We start from the raw sequence: 24,979 nt of genomic DNA, 5'->3' as shown, positions 1-24,979 counted from the left end.
TATACGAGCATATTCCAAAGCAGCAAAATTCAACCCGCACACCAAACATTTTACAATAAACTTAACAAAATAGATTTCCCAAATCTGTATTAATAAATATAATGCTGTAAAAACCCACCTATAACTGGACTTTTTCAGGTATGGAATACCTCGTGGACTAATCATTAGAAAGGTAACTTCAAACACATGTTCATCTACAAACGAAGAACGCAAGACCACTATTTGTATTTTCAATGAGCTAAACTTCAAGAGATCCTTACAAAGTTAGCTAATCTGGTATTCTTAAGGTGTATATTTTTAAAATAGGACTTGTATGATGTATAACCTATTTTAATAATATTAAAATAGAAAGCATCACAAATCTTCCTCTGACTGTAGTCTACAAGTTTCATACCACACATGGCATATATGTTTCTCATTGATAAAAATTGTGATAACTCAATATTACGTACATACCTATGACCAGGATAATTTTGGGCCGAGGTCTTGAAGGATCAAATACTTCATATTCGTCTATAAGTTCAGCTGTTTCTGTCATATCTGTGTCACTTTCAATGGAGAACTGCTGAATTGGAGGCAGTCGATCATACCTCCGATAAGGATAATTACTACTGTCTGGCAACACTGCAAAAAACAAGGAAAATAAACAGCTTAAATACTGTGACATATTGACTATGCAATCACATTTATGTCTGTTAAGTCTCACCAATCTGTGGCACACACCTTACTTAAAATCAAACACTGCTTATCACTAGATTTACACCAGTCTCAATTGCTTTGAATGAAAACATGTGCATTATTTTCTGAAACCCATTCCTTTAACCCCTTCGCTGCGGCGGCAATTTAGCCGCAGCGCAAGGGGGGTGGTGCGAGCGGCGGCCGCATGCGGCTCCGTCACGAGCCGCGATTGAGCTGTGCTCGTGACGGAGCGGTTCCGTCATGGCCCTGCCTGCTCAATAGAACGCGCCGCGCAGGCGCGGCGGCAGGGCCATGACGGAAACGCTCTGTCATGAGCACAGCTCAGCCGATGCTCATGACGGAGCGGCTCCGTCATGAGCATGGGAGGGGTTAATCATATTTTTTATGTGTAAACAAACCATGTAAGATATGTTTTTTGAAATGCATCTTCATAAAACACATTGAAACAAAATAACATAACACCGACCGCAACAGAATCAAAAGAAAATAAATGAAAACTATATTAAAGAAAAAGTAAACACAATTTAAAAAATCCTCCTCTTTTTAAATAATGATCCCTGCTGTAAAGTAAAAAAATTAAAATCATTGGTGAAAAAGACAACCTAATGAAACCAGCTAAGTCATGCACTTTGTCATACAAACTTGGATGAGAACAACACTCCAGCCATTCTATTTGAAGCCATTCCCAAAGAATATTGAGCACTTCACAGAATCTGACCAAACAGGACCAGTGGAGGTCTGGCTGTCGTGTATAAATTCTCTTCAGTAAACACAATGATCAAGGATCATTCAGCACAAGTATAAGAGTCCTCGTTATACACTATTCATCAATTATGACATTCACAACATCTTTCTCCTAGTCTGTAGACCACCTTCGCGCAATGCAGAATCTGCTGATGGCATTCTGGACTCCATGTTGGACATCACAATTCACCACCTTAATCTATGCATTCTAGGAGAGCTCAACACCAGGTTTACTACATCAAAACTCCACTGCACTGCAGACCTACTCAGAATCATTGAAGCACTCAATTGCGATCAGCTAGACATGAGGGATTGCCCTAATCTTTATTGTGCCTTCTACAATATTCCATCCTATTGAAGACCCTTTTCTAATTGATTTTTCACTGTGGGACAAAATGTCGACAAATTCTACTGGGGACTGCTTTTTACTATGTAGATTTTGACACTTGTATTATGAGAGTTTTAGACAGTATCACATTGTCCCTTTCAGTTACATGTATATATTGCTATTGGAAATAACACTTGTGCGCTATATGTTCATGTTATTTACTTGCACTGCGCTGTCACTAAATATGGTGTTACAGCAAAGAAATGATAGACGGAATGCTGACAAATCAAACATTCTCCCCCAGTCAAAAGATCTGGGTTAAAACCATCATTCTTCTGCCCACCACGCCACCCCAGTTTCGACCCAGCCATATGCAAATCAGTCTTGACCCTGTGACTCATGGGAACAGTCCAGACCGAACTGCCAGGCCAGGTCCACCCTGGACCAGAAACAAGTATCCTGGGACCGGTTTCATGGTATGCCACACTTCATCAGCCAGGCTAACTTGAATCCAGTGGCACAGTGAGCAAGGGACCCACGTCTGGGCATACCCATTCCACTTATGGCAAAAAGTGACAAATCAAACATTTCTCCCCCAGTTGAAAGATCTGGGTTAAATCCATTGTTCTTTTGCCCACTACGCCACCGCAGTTTGGACTGAACCATATGTAAATCAGTCTTGAACCTGTGCCTCATGGGAACAGCCCAAACCGAACTGCCAGGCCAAGTCCTCCCTGGACCAGAAACAAGCATCCTTGGACCGGTTTCAGGGTATGTCACCCTTCATCAGCCAGGCTAGCTTACATCCAGTGGCACAGTGAGCAAGGGACCCACGTCTGGGCATACCCATCCCACTTACGGCAAAAAGTGGTACAGGAAACAAATGATGGATGGAATGCTGACAAATCGAACATTCTCCCCCATTCTAAAGATCTGGGTTCAATCCATTGTTCTTTTGCCCACTACGCCAACCCAGTTTGGACCCAGTCATATGCAAATCAGTCTTGACCCTGTGCCTCATCGGAACAGTCCAGACCGAACTGCCAGGCCAGGTCCTCCCTGGACCGTAAACCAGCATCCTGGGACCGGTTTAAGGGTATGTCACCCTTCATCAGCCACGCTAGCTTAAATCCAGAGGTACAGCGAGCAAGGAACCCACGTCTGGGCATACCCATCGACTTAGGGCAAAACGTGTTACAGCAAACAAATGATGGACGGAATGCTGACAAATCAAACATTCTCCCCCGTCAAAAGATCTGGGTTAAATTCATCATTCTTTTGCCCAACACTCCACCCCAGTTTGGACCCAGCCATATGCAAATCAGTCTTGACCCTGTGCCTTATGGGAACAGTCCAGACCGAACTGCAAGGCCAGGTCCTCCCCGGACCGGAAAAAAAGTATCCTGGGACCGGTTTCTGGGTATGCCACCCTTCATCAGCCACACTAGCTTGAATCCAGTGGCACAGTGAGCAAGGGACCCAAGTTTTAACAAAACCATCCCACTTAGGGCGAAAAGTGACACATCAAGCAGTCTCCCCAGTCAAAAGATCTTGGTTAAATCCATCGTCTTTTGCCTACTACGCCACCACAGTATGGACCAAGGCACATGCAAGTCAGTCTTGACCCTGTGCCTCATGGGAACAGTCCAGATCGAACTGCCAGGCCAGGCCAGGTCCTCCCTGGACCGGAAACAAGCATCCTGGGACCGGTTTCAGGGTATGTCACCCTTTATCAGCCAGGCTAGCTTACATCCAGCGGCACAGTGAGCAATCGACCCACGTCTGGGCATACCCATCCAACTTAGGACGAAAAGTGATACAGGAAACAAATGGATGGAATGCTGACAAATCAAACATTCTCCCCCATTCCAAAGATCTGGGTTAAATCCATTGTTCTTTTGCCCACTATACCACCTCAGTTTGGACCCAGCCATACGCAATTAAGTCTTGACCCTGTGCTTCATGGGAACAGTCCAGACCAAACTGCCAGGCCAGTTACTCCCTGGACCGGAAACAAGCATCCTGGGACCGGTTTCATGGTATGTCACCCTCCATAAGCCAGGCTAGCTAGAAACCAGTGGCACAGTGAGCAAGGGACCCACGTCTGGGCATACCCATCCCACTTAGGGCGAAGAGTGTTACAGCAAACAAATGATGGACGGGATGCTGACAAATCAAACATTCTCCCCCAGTGGATTTAGGCCCAGATCTCTGTATTGGGGTGAATGTATGACATTGTTCTACATTCTGTCCCTCAATTGTTTTTTTTGCATTTGTCACCTCGAAAGGGACGGGTATGCTTAGACGTGTGTTCTATGTTCTCCATGCCACTGGAGTCAAGCTATCGTGACTGATGATGGCTGAAAGCTTGAAACCAGTCCTAGGATGCTTGTTTCCAGTCCAGGGAGGACCTGGCCTTGCAGTATGGGCTGGATTGTTCCCATTGGGCGCAGAGCAAAGAATGATTTGCATATGGATGGGTCCCAACTGGAATCGCGAGCAAAAAACAATGGATTTAGGCCCAGATCTCTGTACTAGGGTGAATGTTTAACATTGCTCTGCATTCTGTCTATCAATTGCGATTGTGGCCCCAGCATCAGATGAAGAGGCCAGACTGAGGCAAACATTTCTTCATGAGCAGCCCTTTGGCTTCTTTTGTAAAGAGGAAAGTAGAAGGGTCGTCCTGACTTCAGGGAGAAGGGAGTTCCAGATCCTAGGAGCCATACCTGAAAAGGCTTGATTGTAGGTCTTTTTTTTCTTGAATTTTTGTGGTTTGAGCAATAGGGTGCTGGTGCTTCTAGAGGCTCTCAAACTACATGAGAGCTCCAATTTCTGAGCCAGGTACAGCGGAGTCTTGTAGTGGATGGCTTTGCGTGCCATGCATGCAATTTTTTGCTGTATCTGAGCTTCATAAGGAAGCCAATTAAGGGCCAGCAAGTCCGGAAAAATCTGGTTGACTTTTTTTGTGCCAGTATGAGCCGAGCTGTAGAATTGAGGTCAACCCTAAGAGGAGCCGAGGGAGGAGCTTCGAATGCAACCAAGATGGCCGCGTGAGCACAGAGCTCCCGAGACCCTCATAACCTCCTGAATATATCCTATAATTTATCCTGTTTCCTATCGACATCTTCGGGAGAAGCGAAAGCTGAAATTTGTATTCCGATCGGACCCCGGAGGCCGGGGCTGTGGTGCTGGAAAGTTTGCGGCCTTCGTCTCTTGGATGCCTGGCGTTTGGGTTGGCATGGTGTAATTGAACAACATCGGCCCAAGATCGTGGAGGCGGCCGGTACGGCTGTACTTTCACTTTCGTTTTTGCCACTTGATTCGGATCCCGGGCTGGGGACGTCTCATTGAAGCGAAAGCTCGTACCCCTGTTGGTGCTTGAGCGTACTGAACAACACACGAGGCATCGGACTTTGGCCTAGAGTGAGAGCCGTCTTTTTCTGACTAATTCTCGTGCTTTGCCCGAGGGCCATTTTGTACTTTTGCTCTCTGGACTCTGAACTGAACCAACTTTACAAGACGTGATGGCCGCCATCGAAGGTATCAGGTCTTCCCTCCGGAAGCAAATGGAGACCCTTGCCCATAAATTAGATACAGTGGCAACCTTACAAAGACTAATGAAAAGGTCAAATTGTTGGATATAACGACATTGAGTTTAACGGATGACGTCGTCGACCTGCAGACCGAGGTCTGTAATCGGAAAGCCTCGAATGACATTGTTGTCCGTCACCTGGAGGATTTTGAAGGAAGGGCCTGGCGGAATAATATCTGTATAATTGGAGTTCCGGAAAAGGCGGAAGATCAAGCGGCGGACCTCTTTGTTGAGGACCTTATCTTAAACCAGCTAGCACCCAAGGGACTGAGCAAGTTCCTTACTGTGGAGCGAGCGCACAGGGTCCCAGGCGGCAGACCAAAAATGGGTGCCCAGCCGAGGCCTATGATAGCGGGGATATTCAACTTTCGGGACAGGGACGGTATCCTCCAGGCCTCTTGAGCGTTGGTCGACTTCCCTATCAGCTAGGTCTTGTCTATTGCTTGCTGGACTGGACACTTGTTTCCCCCCAGCTCTTGATTAGGACAGCAACTGGGGATTTTCTTGAAATGGCGAGCAAACCGAAGGGAGACAAGCAGAAGTCGAAAACCACCGAACGGGGTGGATATACTCAAACCAATGTCATGGATCGATATGCCCAGCTTAAGGGGTCGCCCAGTGGACTGGGTAGGTCACTGGAGGAGGCGAAGGACTCATCGGCTCCGGTAACTGAACCAACTTTACAAGACGTGATGGCCGCCATCGAAGGTATCAGGTCTTCCCTCGGGAAGCAAATGGAGACCCTTGCCCATAAATTAGATACAGTGGCGACCTTACAAAGACTAATGAAAAGGTCAAATCGTTGTATATAAAGACATCGAGTTTAACGGATGACGTCGTCGACCTGCAGACCGAGGTCCATAATCGGAAAGCCTCGAATGACATTGTTGTCCGTTGCCTGGAGGATTTTGAAGGAAGGGCCTGGCGGAATAATGTCCGTATAATTGGAGTTCCAGAAAAAGCGGAAGATCAAGTGGCTGACCTCTTTGTTGAGGACCTTATCGTAAACCAGCTAGCACCCAAGGGACTGAGAAAGTTCTTTACTGTGGAGCAAGTGCACAGGGTCCCAGGCGGCAGACCGAAAGTGGGTTCCCAGCCGAGGCCTATGGTAGCGCGGATTTTCAACTTTCGGGACAGGGACGGTATCCTCCAGGCCTCTTGAGCAGGTGGGCCCTTGAAATTCGAGGACTCATCAATCAGTTTCTACCCAGATTTCACACGGACGGTCCAAAAACAGAGGCTACGTTTTCTGGGGAGGGAAGAGGAGACTTCGTGATATGGGTCTCAAATACGCCATGCTTTACCCGGCCAAGTTGAGGATCGCGTATGACGAACGGGTCCACTTCTTTGATAGGCCTGAGTTGGTGGCCGACTGGTTGGACATTCTGCTGGCCTAACAAAAAACCAGAGAGACAATCTGGTGGAGCGGAGGGAGGAACTATGGAGCAGGAATGAACACAGACTGTCTGGGTTCTGGGGACACTAGGGGGTTTACTATTGTGGTGGTTCGAGTTTTGATGTACGGTTAATTGCAGATGGAATGGGGGTTGCGAGGCTATCGGAGGGTCTCTCTCCTCCTCAGCTTTACTTCTTGTAGCTTAGTTTAGATGTGTGGGCGACAGGCACACTGCGAGTTGGGGTGGCTTTATAGTCGTAAGCAGGGGTGCAGGGTGAGGGGTATTGCAGCGGGTTGTTCGGGGGTGGTGGTCTTCAGGTTACTGTTTTCGCAAGGCGCTATATTGCAAGACATTCTCATTGATGTGCTGGACTCAGGCGGGGGTTGGGTCTTCTTTCTCTTTTATGATGGGGGGTAGGGGGTTGAGGTTGATGAGCTGGGATGTTAATGGGTTGGGGGACAAGATTAAACACTGGGTGGTATTGCAACTTTTTAAAACGACATTCCCCTGATGTTGTTCTACTTCAGGAGACCCACTTGATAGCAAATACATGTCATGCCATGAACAGGAAGGGATATCGTCTTGTGGCACATGCTGGGTTCTCTTCCGGGTCCCGGGGGGTTGGAATCCTTATTAAGAACTCTCTCCCGCTTGAGGTGGACTCTACGGTCCTTGATGAAAGGGGGCGCTACGTGGCTGTGTCGGGACGGTGGGAGGGCCGCATGCTTTCCCTGGTGTCTATTTATGTTCCTCCTGGCCTGCAGTCTACAATCTTCGCTGACATGGGACGGGTTCTACTCGATCTCCTTGAGGGATTTTTGATTCTGGGTGGTGATTTTAATGCGGTGTTTTCCGGCACGCTGGATAGACATCCACCTAGGGATCTCAGGGGGGCTCATGGCTGGCTGTCTGACTTTATTGACACAATAGGCCCGGTGGACTGCTGGAGGCTGCTTCACTCTACTCAGCGGCAGTATACTTTTCATTCAGGCGCCCATGGTAGTCTCTCCAGGATTGATTATGTTTTGGTGCCGGCTACACAAGCGTCCTATGTTGCGGAGGTCGGGCATATGGCTCGGGGTATCTCTGATCACTCCCCGCTGTGGCTTCGGATTGAATTGGTGCCGGGCTCCGTGGGAAGGATAGCCCCTATTAACCCTTGGTATCTTCGAAATCCTAAGACTCCGAGTGAGCTTGTAAAGGCTTTTGATCATTATTTCAGGGAGAATGAGGGTTTGCTGTCTTCCTCGATATCGCTGTGGGAGGCTTTCAAGACTGTCCTTAGGGGTCAAGCTCTCTTGTTAATTACTGGAGTTAAGAAGCGGAAGGAGGAGGATGTGGTAAGGGTAGAGACGGAGATAGCTGATTTGGAACTGGAACTAGAACAAGAGGTAATCCGCTCTAAATTGCATGTCCTGCAATTGAAGCAGCTGGAATATAGAACATTGGTAACGGATGAGGTGAAGGCCCTTAGTCGGGAACAGCAGGGGAGTCTCCATGATGTTGGGGACAAGGCGGGCAAATTGATTGCATGGTTGGATAGGAAAGATAGAGCTAGTAGTGTGGTGCCTGAAATCGAAATGGAGAGTGGGGTACTGATCACTGACCCGCAAGGGATAGTGACATGTTTTGCTGATCATTTCCACACTGTGTACTCTTCCGTGTCGGATAGGCCGGAGGAGGACTCTTGCTTGCTGTTGCGAGATATTGCACTCCCGAGCCTTTCTGAGGCGGACCGAGACCTCATGGACTGTAAAATCACTGCGGATGAGGTAGCGTTAGCTATGCGTTCCCTACACTCGGGTAAAACGATGGGTCCCAACGGTCTCCCAATTGAGCTTTACAAGCTTCGTCCGTACAAGATTGCTCCGTATTTAAGAGACATGTTCATGGAGTCCCGAGATCGTGGTCTCCTCGCCCACGATCAGCGGTTGGCATCGATAGTGGTAATACATAAGGAAGAGAAACCGAGGAATAAGTGTGCTTCGTACCGACCGATTTCACTGTTAAATGCCAAACCTAAAATTCTAGCCAAGTTGCTGCTAATAGACTGATCATGGTCATTAGTGATCTGGTCCATCCGGATCAGTCTGGTTTTATCCCGCACAGGAATACGGGGTTGAACCTTAGGCGTCTACACGGGGCTCTCGCGAGGGCCACGACGCTGTGTGAGCCGGCCATTTTGGCGTCGTGAGATGTCACTATGGCGTCCGGTACGGTGGAATGGCCGTATTTGTGGGCGGTGTTGGCTAAATTTGGCTTCAGGTCGGATTTCATTAGCTGGGTGCGGCTTCTTTATGCAGACCATCTCGCCCAGATAGTGGTTAATGGACGGGTCTCGGTGCCATTTTGTCTTGGGCGGGGTACTCGCCAGGGTTGTCCGCCATCTCCTCTTTTGTTCGCATTGGCCATAGAGCCTCTCGCAGCTTGGATCCGTTGAGAGCCTTCAATGTGGAGTATTCATTGGTCTCCACAGTTCAAAGATCGCATCTCATTATATGCGGACAACATCTTGCTTTACTTAACTTCACCCAGGAAATCTTTGATAGTTCTATGTGATGTTTTGGCTTCCTTCGGTAGAAACTCTGGCTTGGTTATCAACTGGGCGAAATCCTATCTTTATGTTCTTTGTGGTGATGCTCCGATCCTACCGCGTAACTGCCCCATCCAGATAGCGCAAGCGGGGTTAAAATATCTCAGGATCTATGTATCGATGGACCCCGTGGTTCGATATGAAAAGAACCTTCTCCCTCTTTTGAGTCGGTTGAAGCGAGATGTTGCGGGCTGGCGGAGGCTCCCGCTGTCACTGCTCGGGCGAGCGGCTCTCTTCAAGATGATGTCTCTCCCTCGTTTTCTATACGCCCTTCAGAACACACTTGATATTGTTCCAGCTAGTTATTTTCGTGTAGTTGAGGGTCTGCAAAGGGAATTGTTGTGGGATGGCAGACCTCGCATTGCGCTTGCCAAGTTAACGCTCCCGTGGTATGACGGGGGCATTGCTCTCCCCGCAATTAAAATATATTATTGGGCGTCGCAGTTAAGTGCCATCAACCACGGTATGTATGTGTGACGAAGAGGACCCGGACTCGGGCCCTCCAGGCTTTACCTGTGTCCCCTCTTTTCGAACAGCACACCGACTCATGGAAGACGGCAGAAGACAGGTTCGACCCCACGTAGGATACTGGAGACCCATGTTACTTTAATTGGGCGGAGCTGGACCCTGAACCTGCCCCTCTACCAGAGGTAAAACAACACCCAAAACACATTCAGGTGTTTGATACACCCGGAGGGAGAGAAGGAGAGTGGCGGCGTGAGGAAGGATCGGAGTGGCGTACGGAGGAAGAAGAGCCGAGGATGAAGGTGGCGAGCGAGGAGGAGACAGAAGACGAGTGGCGGAGGACGGGAGAGGAGAAGAGTAAAGAATATCGGAGAGAGGAGGAGGAGAGAGCAGAACAGCGGAGGACGGGGGAAGTAGAAGCGGAAGACAGCGAAGCCCATACCAGCGGAGCGGAAGGGAGAAGGAACCGAGACAACTGCAACAAGCCGGGAGGCCAATGGGAAGGCGCATCGCCCAGCCACACTTAGCACGAAGTGTGGCTAGAGCAGATACGGTCACGGTACACGGGTTGGGCAGGATGTAGGTGGGGCAAACCACCCTAAGACGAAACACTCGACCCTCTGTGCACCCCCTCCTCCTTCACCATATCGGCACTGGAAGCATAGAGAGCACGTGTGTTCCCTCACTCCCCTACCCTAAACCGCCTACGAAGCCCCGGCCTAATATTGGTTTCTTTTGTTTTCTGCTGCGGTCTTCTGGGCGAGAGCCGAGACGGCGGAAGCAAGACCTACAACTCCCAGGAGACACCGGGAAACACGGCGGATCAGACCAGCGAAACACCTGGCGGAGGACACAGAAAACCCCCTCCCCTATTACCGAGTGCCTGTACAGAAGAGACGTCTGTATAAAATAATAAAACCCTCGTTACCCAAGACCCCTTTGTCCGTGAGTCTGTTCGACAACCCACACGAAGGCTCACAGTATGGCCCTGAGTTAAATCCTGGTTTAGCCATGGATAGGTGGCTACTTCCCGCCGGCAATTATTACAGAGCGTTATATTCGAAATCTGTGGTAAAAACTCTTATGGGGCCGACGAGAACGGCCGTACGGATCTGGCAAGATGCTACTAGTTCGTTAGGATGGAAGGATCGTTTGACCTTTGCGACCCTGCTTTTCAGCTCTGATAGGTTGGGTAAATTGTGGAACACTAAGGGGTTCGACAAGTGGGATCTCATTGTCATCTCCAGTGTGGGAGAGCTCTGGGATAAGGGACAAGTGAAATAGTTCACGGCCTTCCAGACTGAGTTTGAACTGGGAGGGATGGAATACTTCCGTTATGCTAAAGTCCGTCATGCACTGATGTCAGTCTTCCCGGAAGGGGAGGAAATACCGGAATATACCCCGTCGGAGGACTGTGTGTTGGATGGCCATATGCCGGATACTACCATCTCCCTGGTGTATAAAAAACTGATTAATCACAGGGCGGGCCTTCTGTCGCAATTACGAGATCGATGAACCCGTGACGGCCTTGAGTTTGATGATGAAGACTGCCAATCGGCGATCTCCTCACCGAAGGTGGTCGCGGTTCCGGCATGACTCAGATTAGTTCAGCTCAAGATATTGCATAGGGTCTATGTCACGGGTCCCCGTCTGGTCGGGATGGGTTTTGCCGAGGAGGGTCTGTGTCAATGGGGTTGTGGACAGCTGGGGACGTTCCTCCACATCATCTGGGAGTGTCGGGAAGTCACTGACTATTGGAGTAGGATACACGAGGTGATGCTGGAGGTTACAGGTGTGGCTCTCTTGCCAGAGGCCAGACGCTGCCTGTTGAATGTTTGGGGGCCCACGGATCTTAATGTGGCACAGACCCAGTGGGTGACTCTAGGGGCCATGATTGCCAAACAGAACATTGCACAGTAGTGGGGGTCCCAGAGGCCTCCTACTCTTGAGGTGTGGATGGAAAACATGGATTGGTGCATGTTCAGGAAAAAAACTGTATATTTGGCTCGGGTCGCCCCCGAAAATGGCATAAGGTTTGGGGTCCCTGGAATCGATATAGAGGGGACATATGTGTACCACCCGCAACTGCAGTCCTTGATGTCCCGCTTTCCCCCTGACCCCTTGGTGTTCCTAATTGCTTTCATGTTACTGCTGCACCCTCTTCTCCTTGCCCCCTTCCCCAATCAATGCGTTGCTTATTGTAATATCTACGGAAGGTCGCACTGCCCTCGTACAGTCTATGCACTTTTGGACTTTGTTGATGCCTTGCTTTGTTTTTCTTTTTCAATAAAAAGAAATATAAAATAAAAACCCTAAGAGGAGCCGTTTTTACTCTGGGCAAGCCACATAGCGTTGTTCTACCACAGTCCAGTTTTGAAATCACTAAAGCTTGTATTGCAACCTTTAGGTCAGGAGCAGGGAGATAGGGTTTGAGTTTTCTGAGGATTCTGAGTTGAGAATTCACTCCTTTGGTGAGGGAACTGATGTGCTTCTGCATGTTCAGGCTTTTGTCTAACATGATACCCAGAGAGGATGTCGAATCCACATGGTGAGGTCTACAATTGAGGGCAGTAAGCTGATTCAACCATTGTTCCATGTCCAGAGATTCTTTGTGGGGTGAGATTAGGAGGAACTCACTTTTTAGAGCATTAAGCTTCAGGTAGTTATGTGTCAGCCAGCATTGTGCTTCCAGTAGGACTAGGTTAAGGGATTGAATGTCCTTGGGGGAGGCGAACTGCAGGTATAGATGGGTGTGATCTGCGTACAGGTGATAGCGAATGCTGGATGAGTTCAAAATTTCAGTCAGAGGCTCCATGAACAAGTTAAAGAGCATGGGAGAAATTGCTGAACCTTAAGGAACCCCCCTGAGTAACCGGTGCAGGATGAGACAGAGATTGGTTCTCCTTGAAGCTTTGGGGTCTGTTGTGAAGAAAAGAGGAGAACCAGTTAAATACATGCACAGACAACCCCAACTTGTGTTCCAGGAGGTCAGTTAGGTTATCGTGTTTGACAGTATTGAATGCTGATGAAAGGTCGAGAAGGATCAGAAGGCATGCCTTATTATGGTCCAACATTCTTAGCGCATCATCTACAATGTGTGTCAACGCAAACTCTGTACTATGGCCCACGCGGAAACCAGAGTGGCATTGGTCCAGGAGTTGGAAATGATCAATGTGGTTACAAAGTTGGCCGAGCACACATTTCTCTAGAAGCTTTGCCTAGGTGGGTATGTTAGAGATTGGGCGAAAGTTATGAAGATCCATGGTATCAGCAGATAGTTTATGATCGCCAGGTAAATTATGTTTAAGGATTGGTATTTCCATGATTGGCATGTTTGATTTACTGGTAAGTCACTAGTAACGTGCACTGTATGTGCCAGGGCCTGTAAATCAAATGCTGCAAGTGGACCTGCAGCATTGATTGTGCCACCCTCACAAGCAGCCTTTCGGAGGGTTCTCAGACCAGCCACTGCAGTGTCAGCGCACAGTTGTGACTGCCAGGTCGACTTGGCAAGTGCACCCACTTGCCAGGCCCCAACCTTCCCTTTTATTACATGTGGGCAGGGTGCAGTGTGGAAAGGTGGGATTTTCACTCTAGAAAAAGAATAATATTTCTAGGATCCCGCCACAGGTCGACTAGACCTTTTTACCTGTCATAGAGTGTAGAAGGCAATCTATTTCAACATCATAACATTATTTCGAACTATCCCCATTGCTTTCCCCTAAGAACCACTGACAAAAAGTCAAGTTTAAAGATTTATTATAAAGCCAAAAGCAGTTGTGTATATAAACACCTCAGTAAGAGATTCAGAAGGTAAACAGGCACTAGTACAAACATAATCCTACGGAAAAGTCTCAATCGACTAAGAAACAACACAAGTATAATCTCCAAAACCACCAGACTAGCAAGAATTGCTATTATCTGGGTTTTATTGAGCATCGAAGAAAAGAAGAAATACATCCAGATTAAGCTGTCCCTACACTATACTAAGTGACATCCCTACCTAACAAAGGTCCCTCCTAACAAAGGCGTCAGCCGTGGTGACTTCCAAAGAAGCTCACTCACTTAGTTCGGACTTAGCCTATGAACTCATCTCGCATAGCAAATCTCTCTGCCTACCCAGCATCTTTCTTCGCCCTCATGCGCATCTGCTCTGCCCTCCTACCGGGGTGCTGTCCCTAATACAAACCCCACATTATGGACGACACGCCCTAAGGTACGCCCCTCTCAAAAATATTAATTTTCAAAGTAACTCCATTACGACATCTTCATCCTTGTTCGTTGAAAAACGGCCTTGGGTCCCAGAGTCTTCTCCTCTTGAAGTTGCTTCCCTAAATTCCGCAGCCACTCCTCCATGTCTGGGACTACCATCCTAACGCTCATACACAATGGGCCCTTCTCTACTATCTCTGGTTAACCTTGCACCTGCAAAGGAACGCACATAAATCGATTCACAGTTCCATGCTACTTGCATTTAATTTTCTAAAGCAACCTTCTAGGAAAGGCATTTCCATGATTTAATGTTAAAAGAAACATTCTTAGTTCGGCCTACACAATCCTCTCTCCCCACCTGGGCCTCTGCACGTTTCAGGATATCATTCTCTAACATTGGCAAACATTTTCGTTCATTAGGCCTACAGCATTATAGCAAAAAGAATACATTTTCCAACTGAACACTTCTATGTTGTTACATGAATACAATAATACATTTCTAAACATGCATTTAAATACATCAATGCCTATTCGAGCATCCTTTAACTAAATTAGTATCTCCCTATGAACAACAATTCTAAGTTAACATGACATTAGGATTTTAAAGCACTTTACGTTACAGCTATATACATTCTAGCACATGGGTCCATAGCTCTGTGTCACATTTAAACATGATTATAATCCTCTATATATGCGGGTGCTGAATACTCGTGAATATGGTGCACCCCTACAATTTCTAACACAGTTTTGCGCTCTCTCAAGTGTATAGTGGCTGCTTCTGTCTTGGGCAGTGAAAGGACTGGACTGAACTTTCTCCAACTTCCTTGTGTGAGATTCTCCAAGGGCTTGAGGTACAGATTTCTCCCTGATCAAGAAGTCTCAGGAACAGCAAAGACTTCAAGTTCATCTGCTACCAGCACTGGGGACTGTGTGTTTTGTGCTGCAACAGAAGAAAAAGCAACTTGATGCTGTCAACGACGCCGCTGCAGACTCCATGTCCTGCAGGCACCACAGAAGGCACCACCACACTTCGCACCGCTACCCTGGTCTCACTGACTATGCCATCTGATGCTGCAACCAAGCCGCTGCTTGCATTGTGACCTGAGGGCACCTCACTCAGCACCGCCTCGCTTCACACTGCCTCCCTGGTAGCACCGACAACGCTCCACGCTGACATAGATGTCTCTGCTTGCGCCATGGTCCGGGGGCTCGTAAGTTACGCGATGCACCGCCCTCATTCCGCACCACAGCCTTGGCCTATCAATGCCAGTACCATTGACTCCAGTTTGTTAGCTGGTGACAGTGATTCCGTAACGATGCAACTGCTTACAACGTGACCTGCCAGCAGCGCAACGAGCACCACATCACTTTGTCTCACTGACGCCGCTGGATGACCGTCACCGTGCCGCTGCCTGCACCACGACCTCAGGGCACCGCACGCCGCACCGCTGCACTTTGCACCACAGCCCAGAGGCCTGCCGATGGCCCGACTTCAACCGCGAGGAGTTTGATCTGCAACGGGTGTGACTTTAAGGGGCAGATGTCTCCTGCACCGACCTCCAGAACCGACGACTGCAGATGTTGGCTCTTCAGGGCTGAACGAGAAGTCGCCAACCCCTGCATTTCTAAAAGGTACTTTTTTGCGGGTCTTACTGACACTATAGCTGGCCTGCAATGCCGTGGTCAGCCAGAACTGTTTGAATTTGTTGTTCACGACCCCATGATAGCCCCGGGTGGAGCTATCAACTTATAGGAACTGTATTCTAAGGTTTTTTTTATTATTGAGATTTCTAAGAACTGTATGGTGGATTTTGTATCGTTTTTGTTCTTGTTTGCTTAGATACAATATTGTTTTTTTTTCTAAAAGTGGTGTGGTGACCTTTTGTAGTGTTTTCACTGTATTACTGTTGTTTATGTACAAATGCTTTACACAATGCCTCGGAGATAAGCCTGACTGCTCGTGCCAAGCTACCAAGGGGATGAGCAGGGGTTATTTTTATGAGTGTATCCCCCTTATCCTGACTAGAGTGAAGCATCCCTACTTGGACAAATGTGCATACCATTGCCAACTAGAGACCCCCATTTCTAACATGGTCACTGTATTCAACCTGCACTCCCTAGAGGTTGGCAAGAACTACGCTTCTCGGTGCTATTTATACCCAAAACTTAAAAAAGAAATCATAAATCTATTTCTGCTAAATGTAGTTGTGGTGTCATTTTATTTATTGAAATCTACTCTATTTTTCTAAATTGGTTTGTGATTTTGTTTGTGTTGTGTTTTCATTTTACTACTGTTTGAGTTCTGCATAAATACTTTACACATTGCCTCTAAGTTAAGCCTGACTGCTTTGTGCAAAGCTATTAAAGGGTTACCCATGGGTTTATTTAGTGACTTTTCTGGTTCACCATGACAAGGATTGTATTTATTGAGTGGGGCTCTCAATGCCCTTAACTAAAAACTGAATTTCTTAAAGTATCAGTATTTTTACAGTATCTTCTTCTGATGCCTGATCTCCCTGATATATTAACAAATATTCACAAACCTACCTCAGTGGCCATACCGGGTAGTTCAATAAAAACATTTTTAACAATATTATTTTGAAGTTTTAATGAACATAATAACTTGACACATTGTACACATACACAATGAAGATAAGATTACTTGAAGAAACAAACAGGTCTGCCAATGACAGAAATCTATGTTAAATAGTGAAACATAAATCAAGGCGATACGTAACCCCCCCAAATGAAACTGAATAAAAGAAAGAAAAGGAGAAAGGAAACATTAGAAATCTGATTGTGGCTGACTCACTCTCAGATGCAAGGGAGGACATAATCTGAATATCAGATCCACGCAGAGTTTTGGACCTCGTCATGTGCAGACCCCCAGTCCTCTGTTGAAGCTTAAGGTGTGTTGTGAAGGGAGCCATGTGACATCAAACTTAGCTGCGCAATCCTGAAGGGTTGCAGTCAGTTTCTTCATGGGATAGCTGGACCAAACCTTCACCAACCACAGATTCAAAGCGCCGGGACACTCCTTGGAGTAGCCGTGCGCTATATAAGTCACCCATCAACATCAACATCAACATTCAATGAAGGTGGTAACGGCTGCTTCCACATCTGTGCTACGTGTAAGCGGACTGCACGAAGCAAATAGGATTTGAAAAACACAACTACCCCACAGGGCCGTCTAGTCTCCTATCAGCCCCTGGGTCTCCAAGAGAGCTGTCAGTGGTGCCAATGCAAGGTGAATGCTGGTAATAGTTTGCAGTGTGTTTCGAATTCAAACCCAGAATGCTTGAATTACCAGGCAAAACCATCAGGTTTGTAAAAAGGTGCCCCCTCTCACCACACCCCTTACAGCACAGATCCAAAGCCAAGTAGACTGGTGTAGGATACCAATGAGTCAATAATTTATAGGCATTTTCTTTATAGTGGATACATATTCATGATTTAGCAGCATGTTGCCAGATAGCCCCCCCCAGGTATTGTCACTCCATGGCCAATACCCATTCCCATTGTGACACATACGCATTTTTTTAAGGGGAATAAATTGTAGGTGGGTCGGTAAGGCAAAGATATGCCTTGCAAGGTACATTTGGAGACATAAAGATTAAATAGGTGCATCTTCTCATTGGAGGGCCTGGTGCGTGCGAGGTCTACCTGCCCAATGAAGGGCTTGATTCAGTCTGAAATAATCACAGTGGGCCAAGTCAAATTTAGTAACCAGCTCATCTCGAGACCACAATTCCCCATCAGCATAGAATTTGCCCAGTATAGGGAAGAGGCCCTGTGCCCAATGAAATGAGGTAGGATGAGTCATGCCCAGGGGAAAATTGGAATTGCACACCAAGGGAGCCAGGCAATAGAAATAAGTCAGTCAGGCCCTATGCTGTTGCACGTAGCTCCAGTATGTTAAAAGCAAGGAAGTCAGAGGCAGGAAGTTCATTTTCAGGCTAATAAGTCTGCCCAGCCATGAAATCCCAAGCTTCCCTCACCAATATAGATCCTTGAAGAGGGTTGTGAGAAGAGGGGGTATGTTATAAGAGTATAGGTATTTCGATCAAAGAGGCAGTTGAATCCTCAAGTATTTCATGGACTTTGTTTTCCTTTGTAAGCCTCTCTCCCAGATTGTGGCCTCTGTACAGTTTTGAGGATCGACAATGCCTATGCCCGAGAGTTGTCAGAGTCAATTTTGAAGCCCAACGTCTTTTAGAAAGCTAAACACCGGCATGGTGATGTCACGTTTTGTCAAGGAGCAGAGAATGTTGTCAGCAAATTAGGTGAGTTTATGTTCAATGCCATTGATAACCATGCCAATAATGTGGGGGTTGATCTGGACTCGAGCCACAAATGGTTCCATCATGAGAGCAAATGTGGAAGGAGTTAAAATGCATTCCCAGCGGGTACCTCTCGTTAGTCGGATGGACTGGGAGAAGGAGCCGTTGACTTTGAGTTTGGCTGAGGGTCACTGAAATGAAGGCTTTCATCTTGGACCCCTAATGGATCTTATCAAGCAGTCTATTAAGACAACTCCACTCCACACTGTTGAATGCCTTTCCGCAAAGAGAAAGAAAGAAGGGCCATCAGTTGAGATCACTGTTCTGCAAACCTCCGTAAGCGCGACTACTAACCTGGTGCTGTCATTAGCCTGCCTATTTTGAGTAAAATCCGACTGCGTCTGTGCCATCACTGTGTGTTTAAGGCGGGCAACCAGAATGGAAGCAAACAGCTTCCCATTTTTGCAGCTGAGGAGGGCTAATGGCCTGTAGGAAGGGCAGAGGGAGATGGGCTTACCCGGTTTGAGGAGGAGGGTGGTATGTTACTCTAGCATGGTATCTGTGACTACCCCGGTTTGCAAACAAAGAGTTGAAAACACTTTCCATGGACTCCGTCAAAAGAGGGGTGTATAGCTTATAGAAGGTGGCAGAATAGCCATCAAGGTCAGGCCCCTTACATGTGAGGAGGCTACAAAGGGGATCAATACCTCCTCATGTGTGATGTCGGCCTCGAGAAGATGCAGCTCCTAACACCAATCTGGGGGACATAAGAAGCCAAATTATTGTCTTGATGTTCAGCATCAAGCTGTTGAGCCTAGTCCAAGTTGAAGTAATAATCAGTGAAGATCATTAAAATCTCCTCTGCCTCTCATCGAAGGAGGCCCATGTCATCCAGCAACGCTTGAATGTGGTTCCGGGGGAATCAATCCATAGATAATGGGTGAGTAGTCTGTCTTACTTTTACGTAATATGTTTGGTTGATATACAGCAGCTTTTTAGCTGCCGTTTTCATCAAAAGGGGTGAAGGTTTGCCTCTAAGCTGTCACAAGTGCGGCAGAGTCCTATGGGAGCCCCCATGCCTATGAAACACCTCTGCTTGTTGTGAATGAGCCTCCAACTCTTGCTGACACAGCTCATGTGCTCGTTGCAACGTAAGCATATGGAAAATAAGTTCCCAAACATAAAAACGCTGCATCCCATAGAGTTGCTGGAGAAACATCCCCCATATCATTTTCAAGAAAGTGGTGTTAAATAGTGTCTTTGATACGTCTCGGAGAACTGGGTCACAGAGGGAAACTTTGTTTAAGATCCATGGGTGAAGAAATGGGCATTGCAGAGACATCAGAGACTAACTGTCAACCATAGTGGAGCACTGTCGGACATTACACTCATGTCAATCTTAGTGTCACCAAGACTAGGCGTTAGAGAACGCAAGGTCAAAAAATTGTCCATTCAGGAGTATGCTTTATGTACACTAAAATAAAACGTAAAGATCCTGTCGAGAAGATGGTGGGAACACCAAGCCTCTGCTAATAGTAAATCTAGAATGCCTTGTGTCAAAAGCTGGTGGTGGTCGGGCGGTGGGAGCGGACATAGGCCGAGTCTAAGGAGACATTAAAGTAACCTCCTAGAACTATGGTACCTCTTTGGAAATGAGAAAGCTGCAGGAAAAGGTCAGTGGAAAAGACATTTCTGATTGGGTCCATAAATCAAAACTATGGACAGTTGTGTAGTGCTGAATTTGCCCCATGTGTCTATTTAATGCCCCTTATGGTCTCTATAGATGCTGTTGAGGGTAAAGGCGAGATCATGCGAAGTAAAATAGCAAGTTCCCAGGCCTTACATGATTGACAGGAGTGGAATTGAGGGGGAACCAGTACAAATGCAAACATTTAGTGTTAGCATGGAGGAGGTGTGTCTCCTGTAACAGTGCCACATTCACCAGCTTCCAACGCAGCCAATTCATCAACGCCCTGCACTTGAGCGGTGTCTTGAAGTCTGTATATTGAGGGAAACAACATGTAGTGTCATTATGGGTGTGCCTACATAGGCCCGGGGAATGCATCCAAAACTAAACAAAAGAAGTATGGTGCGAGCGCTGCAGGGGAGCAGACCACAGGGAGGAGAGCGCCCGGGGAGGTCCAGCAATACTTTCCAAGTGCCGTGAGGGAAACGGCCAAAGAGACTCTACAGCCACATTAGCGCCAGCACCCTGACCGCCGCGAGGGCAAGGGACTACATCCCCCAGGTGCCCCGGCGGTCAGGTGACGTCAGCGGAGCGCCCGGAGGCGCCGGCAAAAGACAGGAGAGCCGAGCGCTGGTGGCGAGCGCTGCAGGGGAGCAGACCACAGGGAGGAGAGCGCCCGGGGAGGTCCAGCAATACTTTCCAAGTGCCGTGAGGGAAACGGCCAAAGAGACTCTACAGCCACATTAGCGCCAGCACCCTGACCGCCGCGAGGGCAAGGGACTACATCCCCCAGGTGCCCCGGCGGTCAGGTTACGTCAGCGGAGCGCCCGGAGGCGCCGGCAAAAGACAGGAGAGCCGAGCGCTGGTGGCGAGCGCTGCAGGGGAGCAGACCACAGGGAGGAGAGCGCCCGGGGAGGTCCAGCAATACTTTCCAAGTGCCGTGAGGGAAACGGCCAAAGAGACTCTACAGCCACATTAGCGCCAGCACCCTGACCGCCGCGAGGGCAAGGGACTACATCCCCCAGGTGCCCCGGCGGTCAGGTGACGTCAGCGGAGCGCCCGGAGGCGCCGGCAAAAGACAGGAGAGCCGAGCGCTGGTGGAGAGCGCTGCAGGGGAGCAGACCACAGGGAGGAGAGCGCCCGGGGAGGTCCAGCAATACTTTCCAAGTGCCGTGAGGGAAACGGCCAAAGAGACTCTACAGCCACATTAGCGCCAGCACCCTGACCGCCGCGAGGGCAAGGGACTACATCCCCCAGGTGCCCCGGCGGTCAGGTGACGTCAGCGGAGCGCCCGGAGGCGCCGGCAAAAGACAGGAGAACCTCTCGCAACGCGAGTCGCGCGCGGGAGCGCCGGGCGAAGCCCGGGCAAAGGGCGGGCCCTCTACGGCCCTCGTCAGACATAGAAGGACGGGGACGGGCTACACCACTTGGCTGTTTGGTGAGGTATTTACCAACTTATTTTTCATTACTACATGCCCTTGTCCGTTGCTGGGGAAATGCCTAATACAATCCCAGATGACATTTTCGCACACTCACCATCTAACTTCCAATGGCTGGAGGACCTAAATAGTCTGTGCAAGGTCAAATATGTCCCAGCAGTACCCTCCCCCACGCGTAAACATAGCTGCCCACCATCATCTACAAGGGAGCCGAAATCTATATCTATACCTTTCAGGGCCACCCCTGCCAATAGGAAGATCGAGGGGGCTAAAGATAACGGGAGTCTTACGAAAGGCCAAACACCTGATAAACTTTCTGTAAGTTCGACTCCACCTTCAAATAATTCTTCTCCTACTGTGCCACCTGTTGCTCATCTGGACGATTTGCTACCATCTCCCCAGCAGGCTCTTCTGTCCATGATTGAGCAAATGCTGAAATCTTTAATACACCCCTTGATGGATAAAATCAATACACTAGAGTATAAGCTCACGGGGCTGGAAAGCTCCATTGGATCCTTCTTGAAACCATCAGCCCATGTCGCTACAACTGACTCCTCGCCGACAACCACCCTTACAAATCTATCTAACCCGATTACTCCTCAGGATGCGGCGCTTATTCAACTCTCAACCGCCACTTCCATGTTGTCCACCAAACCCAAAGGTCCCCTGAAAGTGACAACACCACGCCATATTCCACCTAAACATGTGCGAACCACCCACATACATTTACCGCCAGAAGCAGCGCCTTTTGTAATAGTTCTATCGGGAGTCCCTGAACTAACTAAAGGCAAAACTGAGAGTCACACTGAACTTATGAACAAGGTCAAGTTCTGGTTATCTAAAAATAGACCTCTGCCTTACCATCTTGATGGCCGCATAATAAGTGTCCGGAGGGTGGGATGGCTGGGACCCCTTAAGAAAGACATTTTGGGGGATCTGATCCTGATCCGATTTAGGAGCAGACACATTGTGCCATACCTGCAGACTTGGCTACCTCTAAATGAAGATGGTCTTATTTCTATTTGGGATCTATATGACTTTTATCCTTACATGCCCTATAATCTTTCATCTAGTATAAGGGGCTTTGATAACATCCATGTGGGCAGAGGAACCCATTTAAGCAATGGCAATAGTTTTTCACTGCCTACTAACTGTCCCAAACCATCTTTCTACAGGCCTTTGTATCATAATTATTAAATCTTTTGGACTACTAAATCTTTTGGAATACTTGAGACCTATAACGTTGCCTAAAGATAGTGTAAAGATCGTTTAATATGTTAACTGTGCAAATTTAAATCTAATAGGAGATTTATTTAAAATGTTATTAGAATGTATTGCTTTATTTGTCTGTATGCTTTTATGATTTTAATTCTCAAAATCGAATAAAGCTTTGTGATACTGATACTGAAGTATGGTGCCAGTGTTCTAGCGAAACCAATAGTGTACCGATGTGTCAATAAGAATAAACAATTTGCTAACATCCATCTAATAAAAAAACAAAATAAAAATGCCCAAGAATTGTTGGGCCAACAATTACTATATAAATTATGAAGAATTTAGATCACAAGAAGATCATGATGAAGATGATAATGAAGCAGGATTTATAAAGTGCATGGCAGCCTACAGGCATCCAAGTGCTGGTCAAGGAAACAGAGCAAAAGAAAAGAATATAGTAAAAGCACAAAAAGGAGTACAAAAGTAGTACAGTATAGAAGAACGTGCTCAAAAACAAGTTCACGTGGTCCCTCCCCCAATTCGTGTGAAAAAAAGAGATAACAACAAATAGAAAACCATCAATAGGACGAAAGAAAGGTGACTATCTTCCCCACTAAGTCTTTCCAGGGTCGCCTGTGAGGCCAGACAGATTCTCAGCAAGGCCCACGGAAACATCAGGCCAGTCTATCTTTGTCGGAGGAATGGGAACAGTGGTTCTTGTCGGCCTGTCACCTTTGCTTCCTCACTTTTCTTTCGGCCTGACGTGGGGATTTGATTTGTCAGCCACCCCCTACGTCCACCAAGGCAAAAGCCTGGGACCCAGAAGGTTGACATTCATCAGGTGGGGGTGGGGAAGCCAAGCCCCTCTGGGGCCTCCTGATGCATACGAACATTCAGTCTCTTGTCTTGATGTGTGAAATGCAGGCAGAGTGTAACTCCATTATTGGTATGGAATCTTGTTAGTATGTCAGTGCTGAGTAACTTCCCTCAAATCTTTGAGGCGAGCCAATGTTTTAAGCTGAAACATCTTGCAACAAAGATATAGAGTTGCCTAAAAAGAAAAGTGGCTTCTGCTGCCAGTCTGCATGCATAATTAGTTCCTTCTGGTGAAAAAAGTGGACATGGGTGAGGTGGCCAGATTATTTTTTTGTTGGAAAGCCGAATATACCCAATTAGTACGATCAAGAAGAAAATGAAGTCTCTGCAGGTTGCAAGAGATGGACAAAAAGGGTCTGTACATGACACTCAAGTTCAGATGGAGAAATAGGGGGAACGTCGTTTACGACGCAACTTTTAGCACGCAGTGCTATTACAACGCGGTTTTTAAATCGCTTTCTATTACAACACATGACTCTGGGGGGCGCTCAAGGATAGGGAATACTTTTAATTTACTATCCAACACCTTCCCTAGTGTCAACGGGGACTGGTGTTGGAATAGTAAATTAAAATATTCACTATCCAACACCCCTTTCTGTTATGCGTTGTAAAAGAATGCGTTATAAAAACTGAATTTTTACAGCATGCGTGCTAAAAGCATGCGTTGTAACAACGTACATCCAGAAATAGAGGCGTCAAGGAGTTAAGTGCCCCTGTCACACCTTTTCAATGCAGGCCATCCTGTCTATGTTGTCGAGAGTGGACTCAGCCACTGTCACCTCCACTGTGGTCAATCATGCATCCGTCTGTTGCAATAAGTGGTCGAGATCGGTTATGGTTCTTGTTAGATCCTGGTGAAGGGACGAAAGATCCTTTGCGAAATTCAGAGAGCAGGAACTTGATGTTCACCTTAGTCATTGGGGCATGAGAGTCAAGGCCTTTCTGTTGACCTGAGGACTGGGAGGAAGGTTCACGATCACCCTTTGCGTGCAGCTTGTCTTCTGAAGCACATTGTGGATCTACAAGCATTAGGATTTTAATTTGGACACCACCATAATGAAACAGGAGCTGGAAAAAAGGGCAAAATGGGAAGGGCTCACTGTCATCAACACCCAGCAACAGGTGTAATGTATACCCCGCAGCAGGTGGCCCATATGGTGTCCGCTCCCAGATAATGGGATCAATAGAGTAGCAGCAGCAAGGGAGCCACATGTGTACAATGGAGGTTTACAGCAAAGGCACTCACAGAGATCTCCACGAAGGGCATTTCAAGTCCCAGGCATTCTCATCCTCGTCAGCAACTGTACCAGCCCCCACTTACCACTGCGATATCTGGCCCGCCTGTGGCCCCAGGTCCGCAATTTAGTGGAGGCTTCGATGGTCAGGAACATAGCCTGGTAGGCCAACCCAACCATCACCGCAGAGTCTTCAGTCAATCTAGAAAGCGAGGGC

General features: G+C 47.6%; 1 protein-coding gene across 1 annotated transcript in view; it reads right to left on the bottom strand.

The window, feature by feature from the left end:
- AK5 (adenylate kinase 5) overlaps positions 1-24,979 on the bottom strand; it is a 2,618,000-nt gene that overhangs the window by 2,254,445 nt on the left and 338,576 nt on the right. The window contains exon 3 of the mRNA XM_086954134.1: positions 457-624. Coding sequence (XP_086810260.1) covers positions 457-624 — 168 coding nt within the window. The remainder of the gene's footprint in view (positions 1-456; positions 625-24,979) is intronic.

The sequence above is a fragment of the Lissotriton vulgaris genome, chromosome 1_1 (genome assembly GCF_964263255.1).
Source record: "Lissotriton vulgaris chromosome 1_1, aLisVul1.2, whole genome shotgun sequence".
Lineage (NCBI taxonomy): Eukaryota > Metazoa > Chordata > Amphibia > Caudata > Salamandridae > Lissotriton > Lissotriton vulgaris.
Note: the sequence above shows the minus strand (reverse complement) of the source record. Positions and strands in the feature narration are given on the sequence as shown.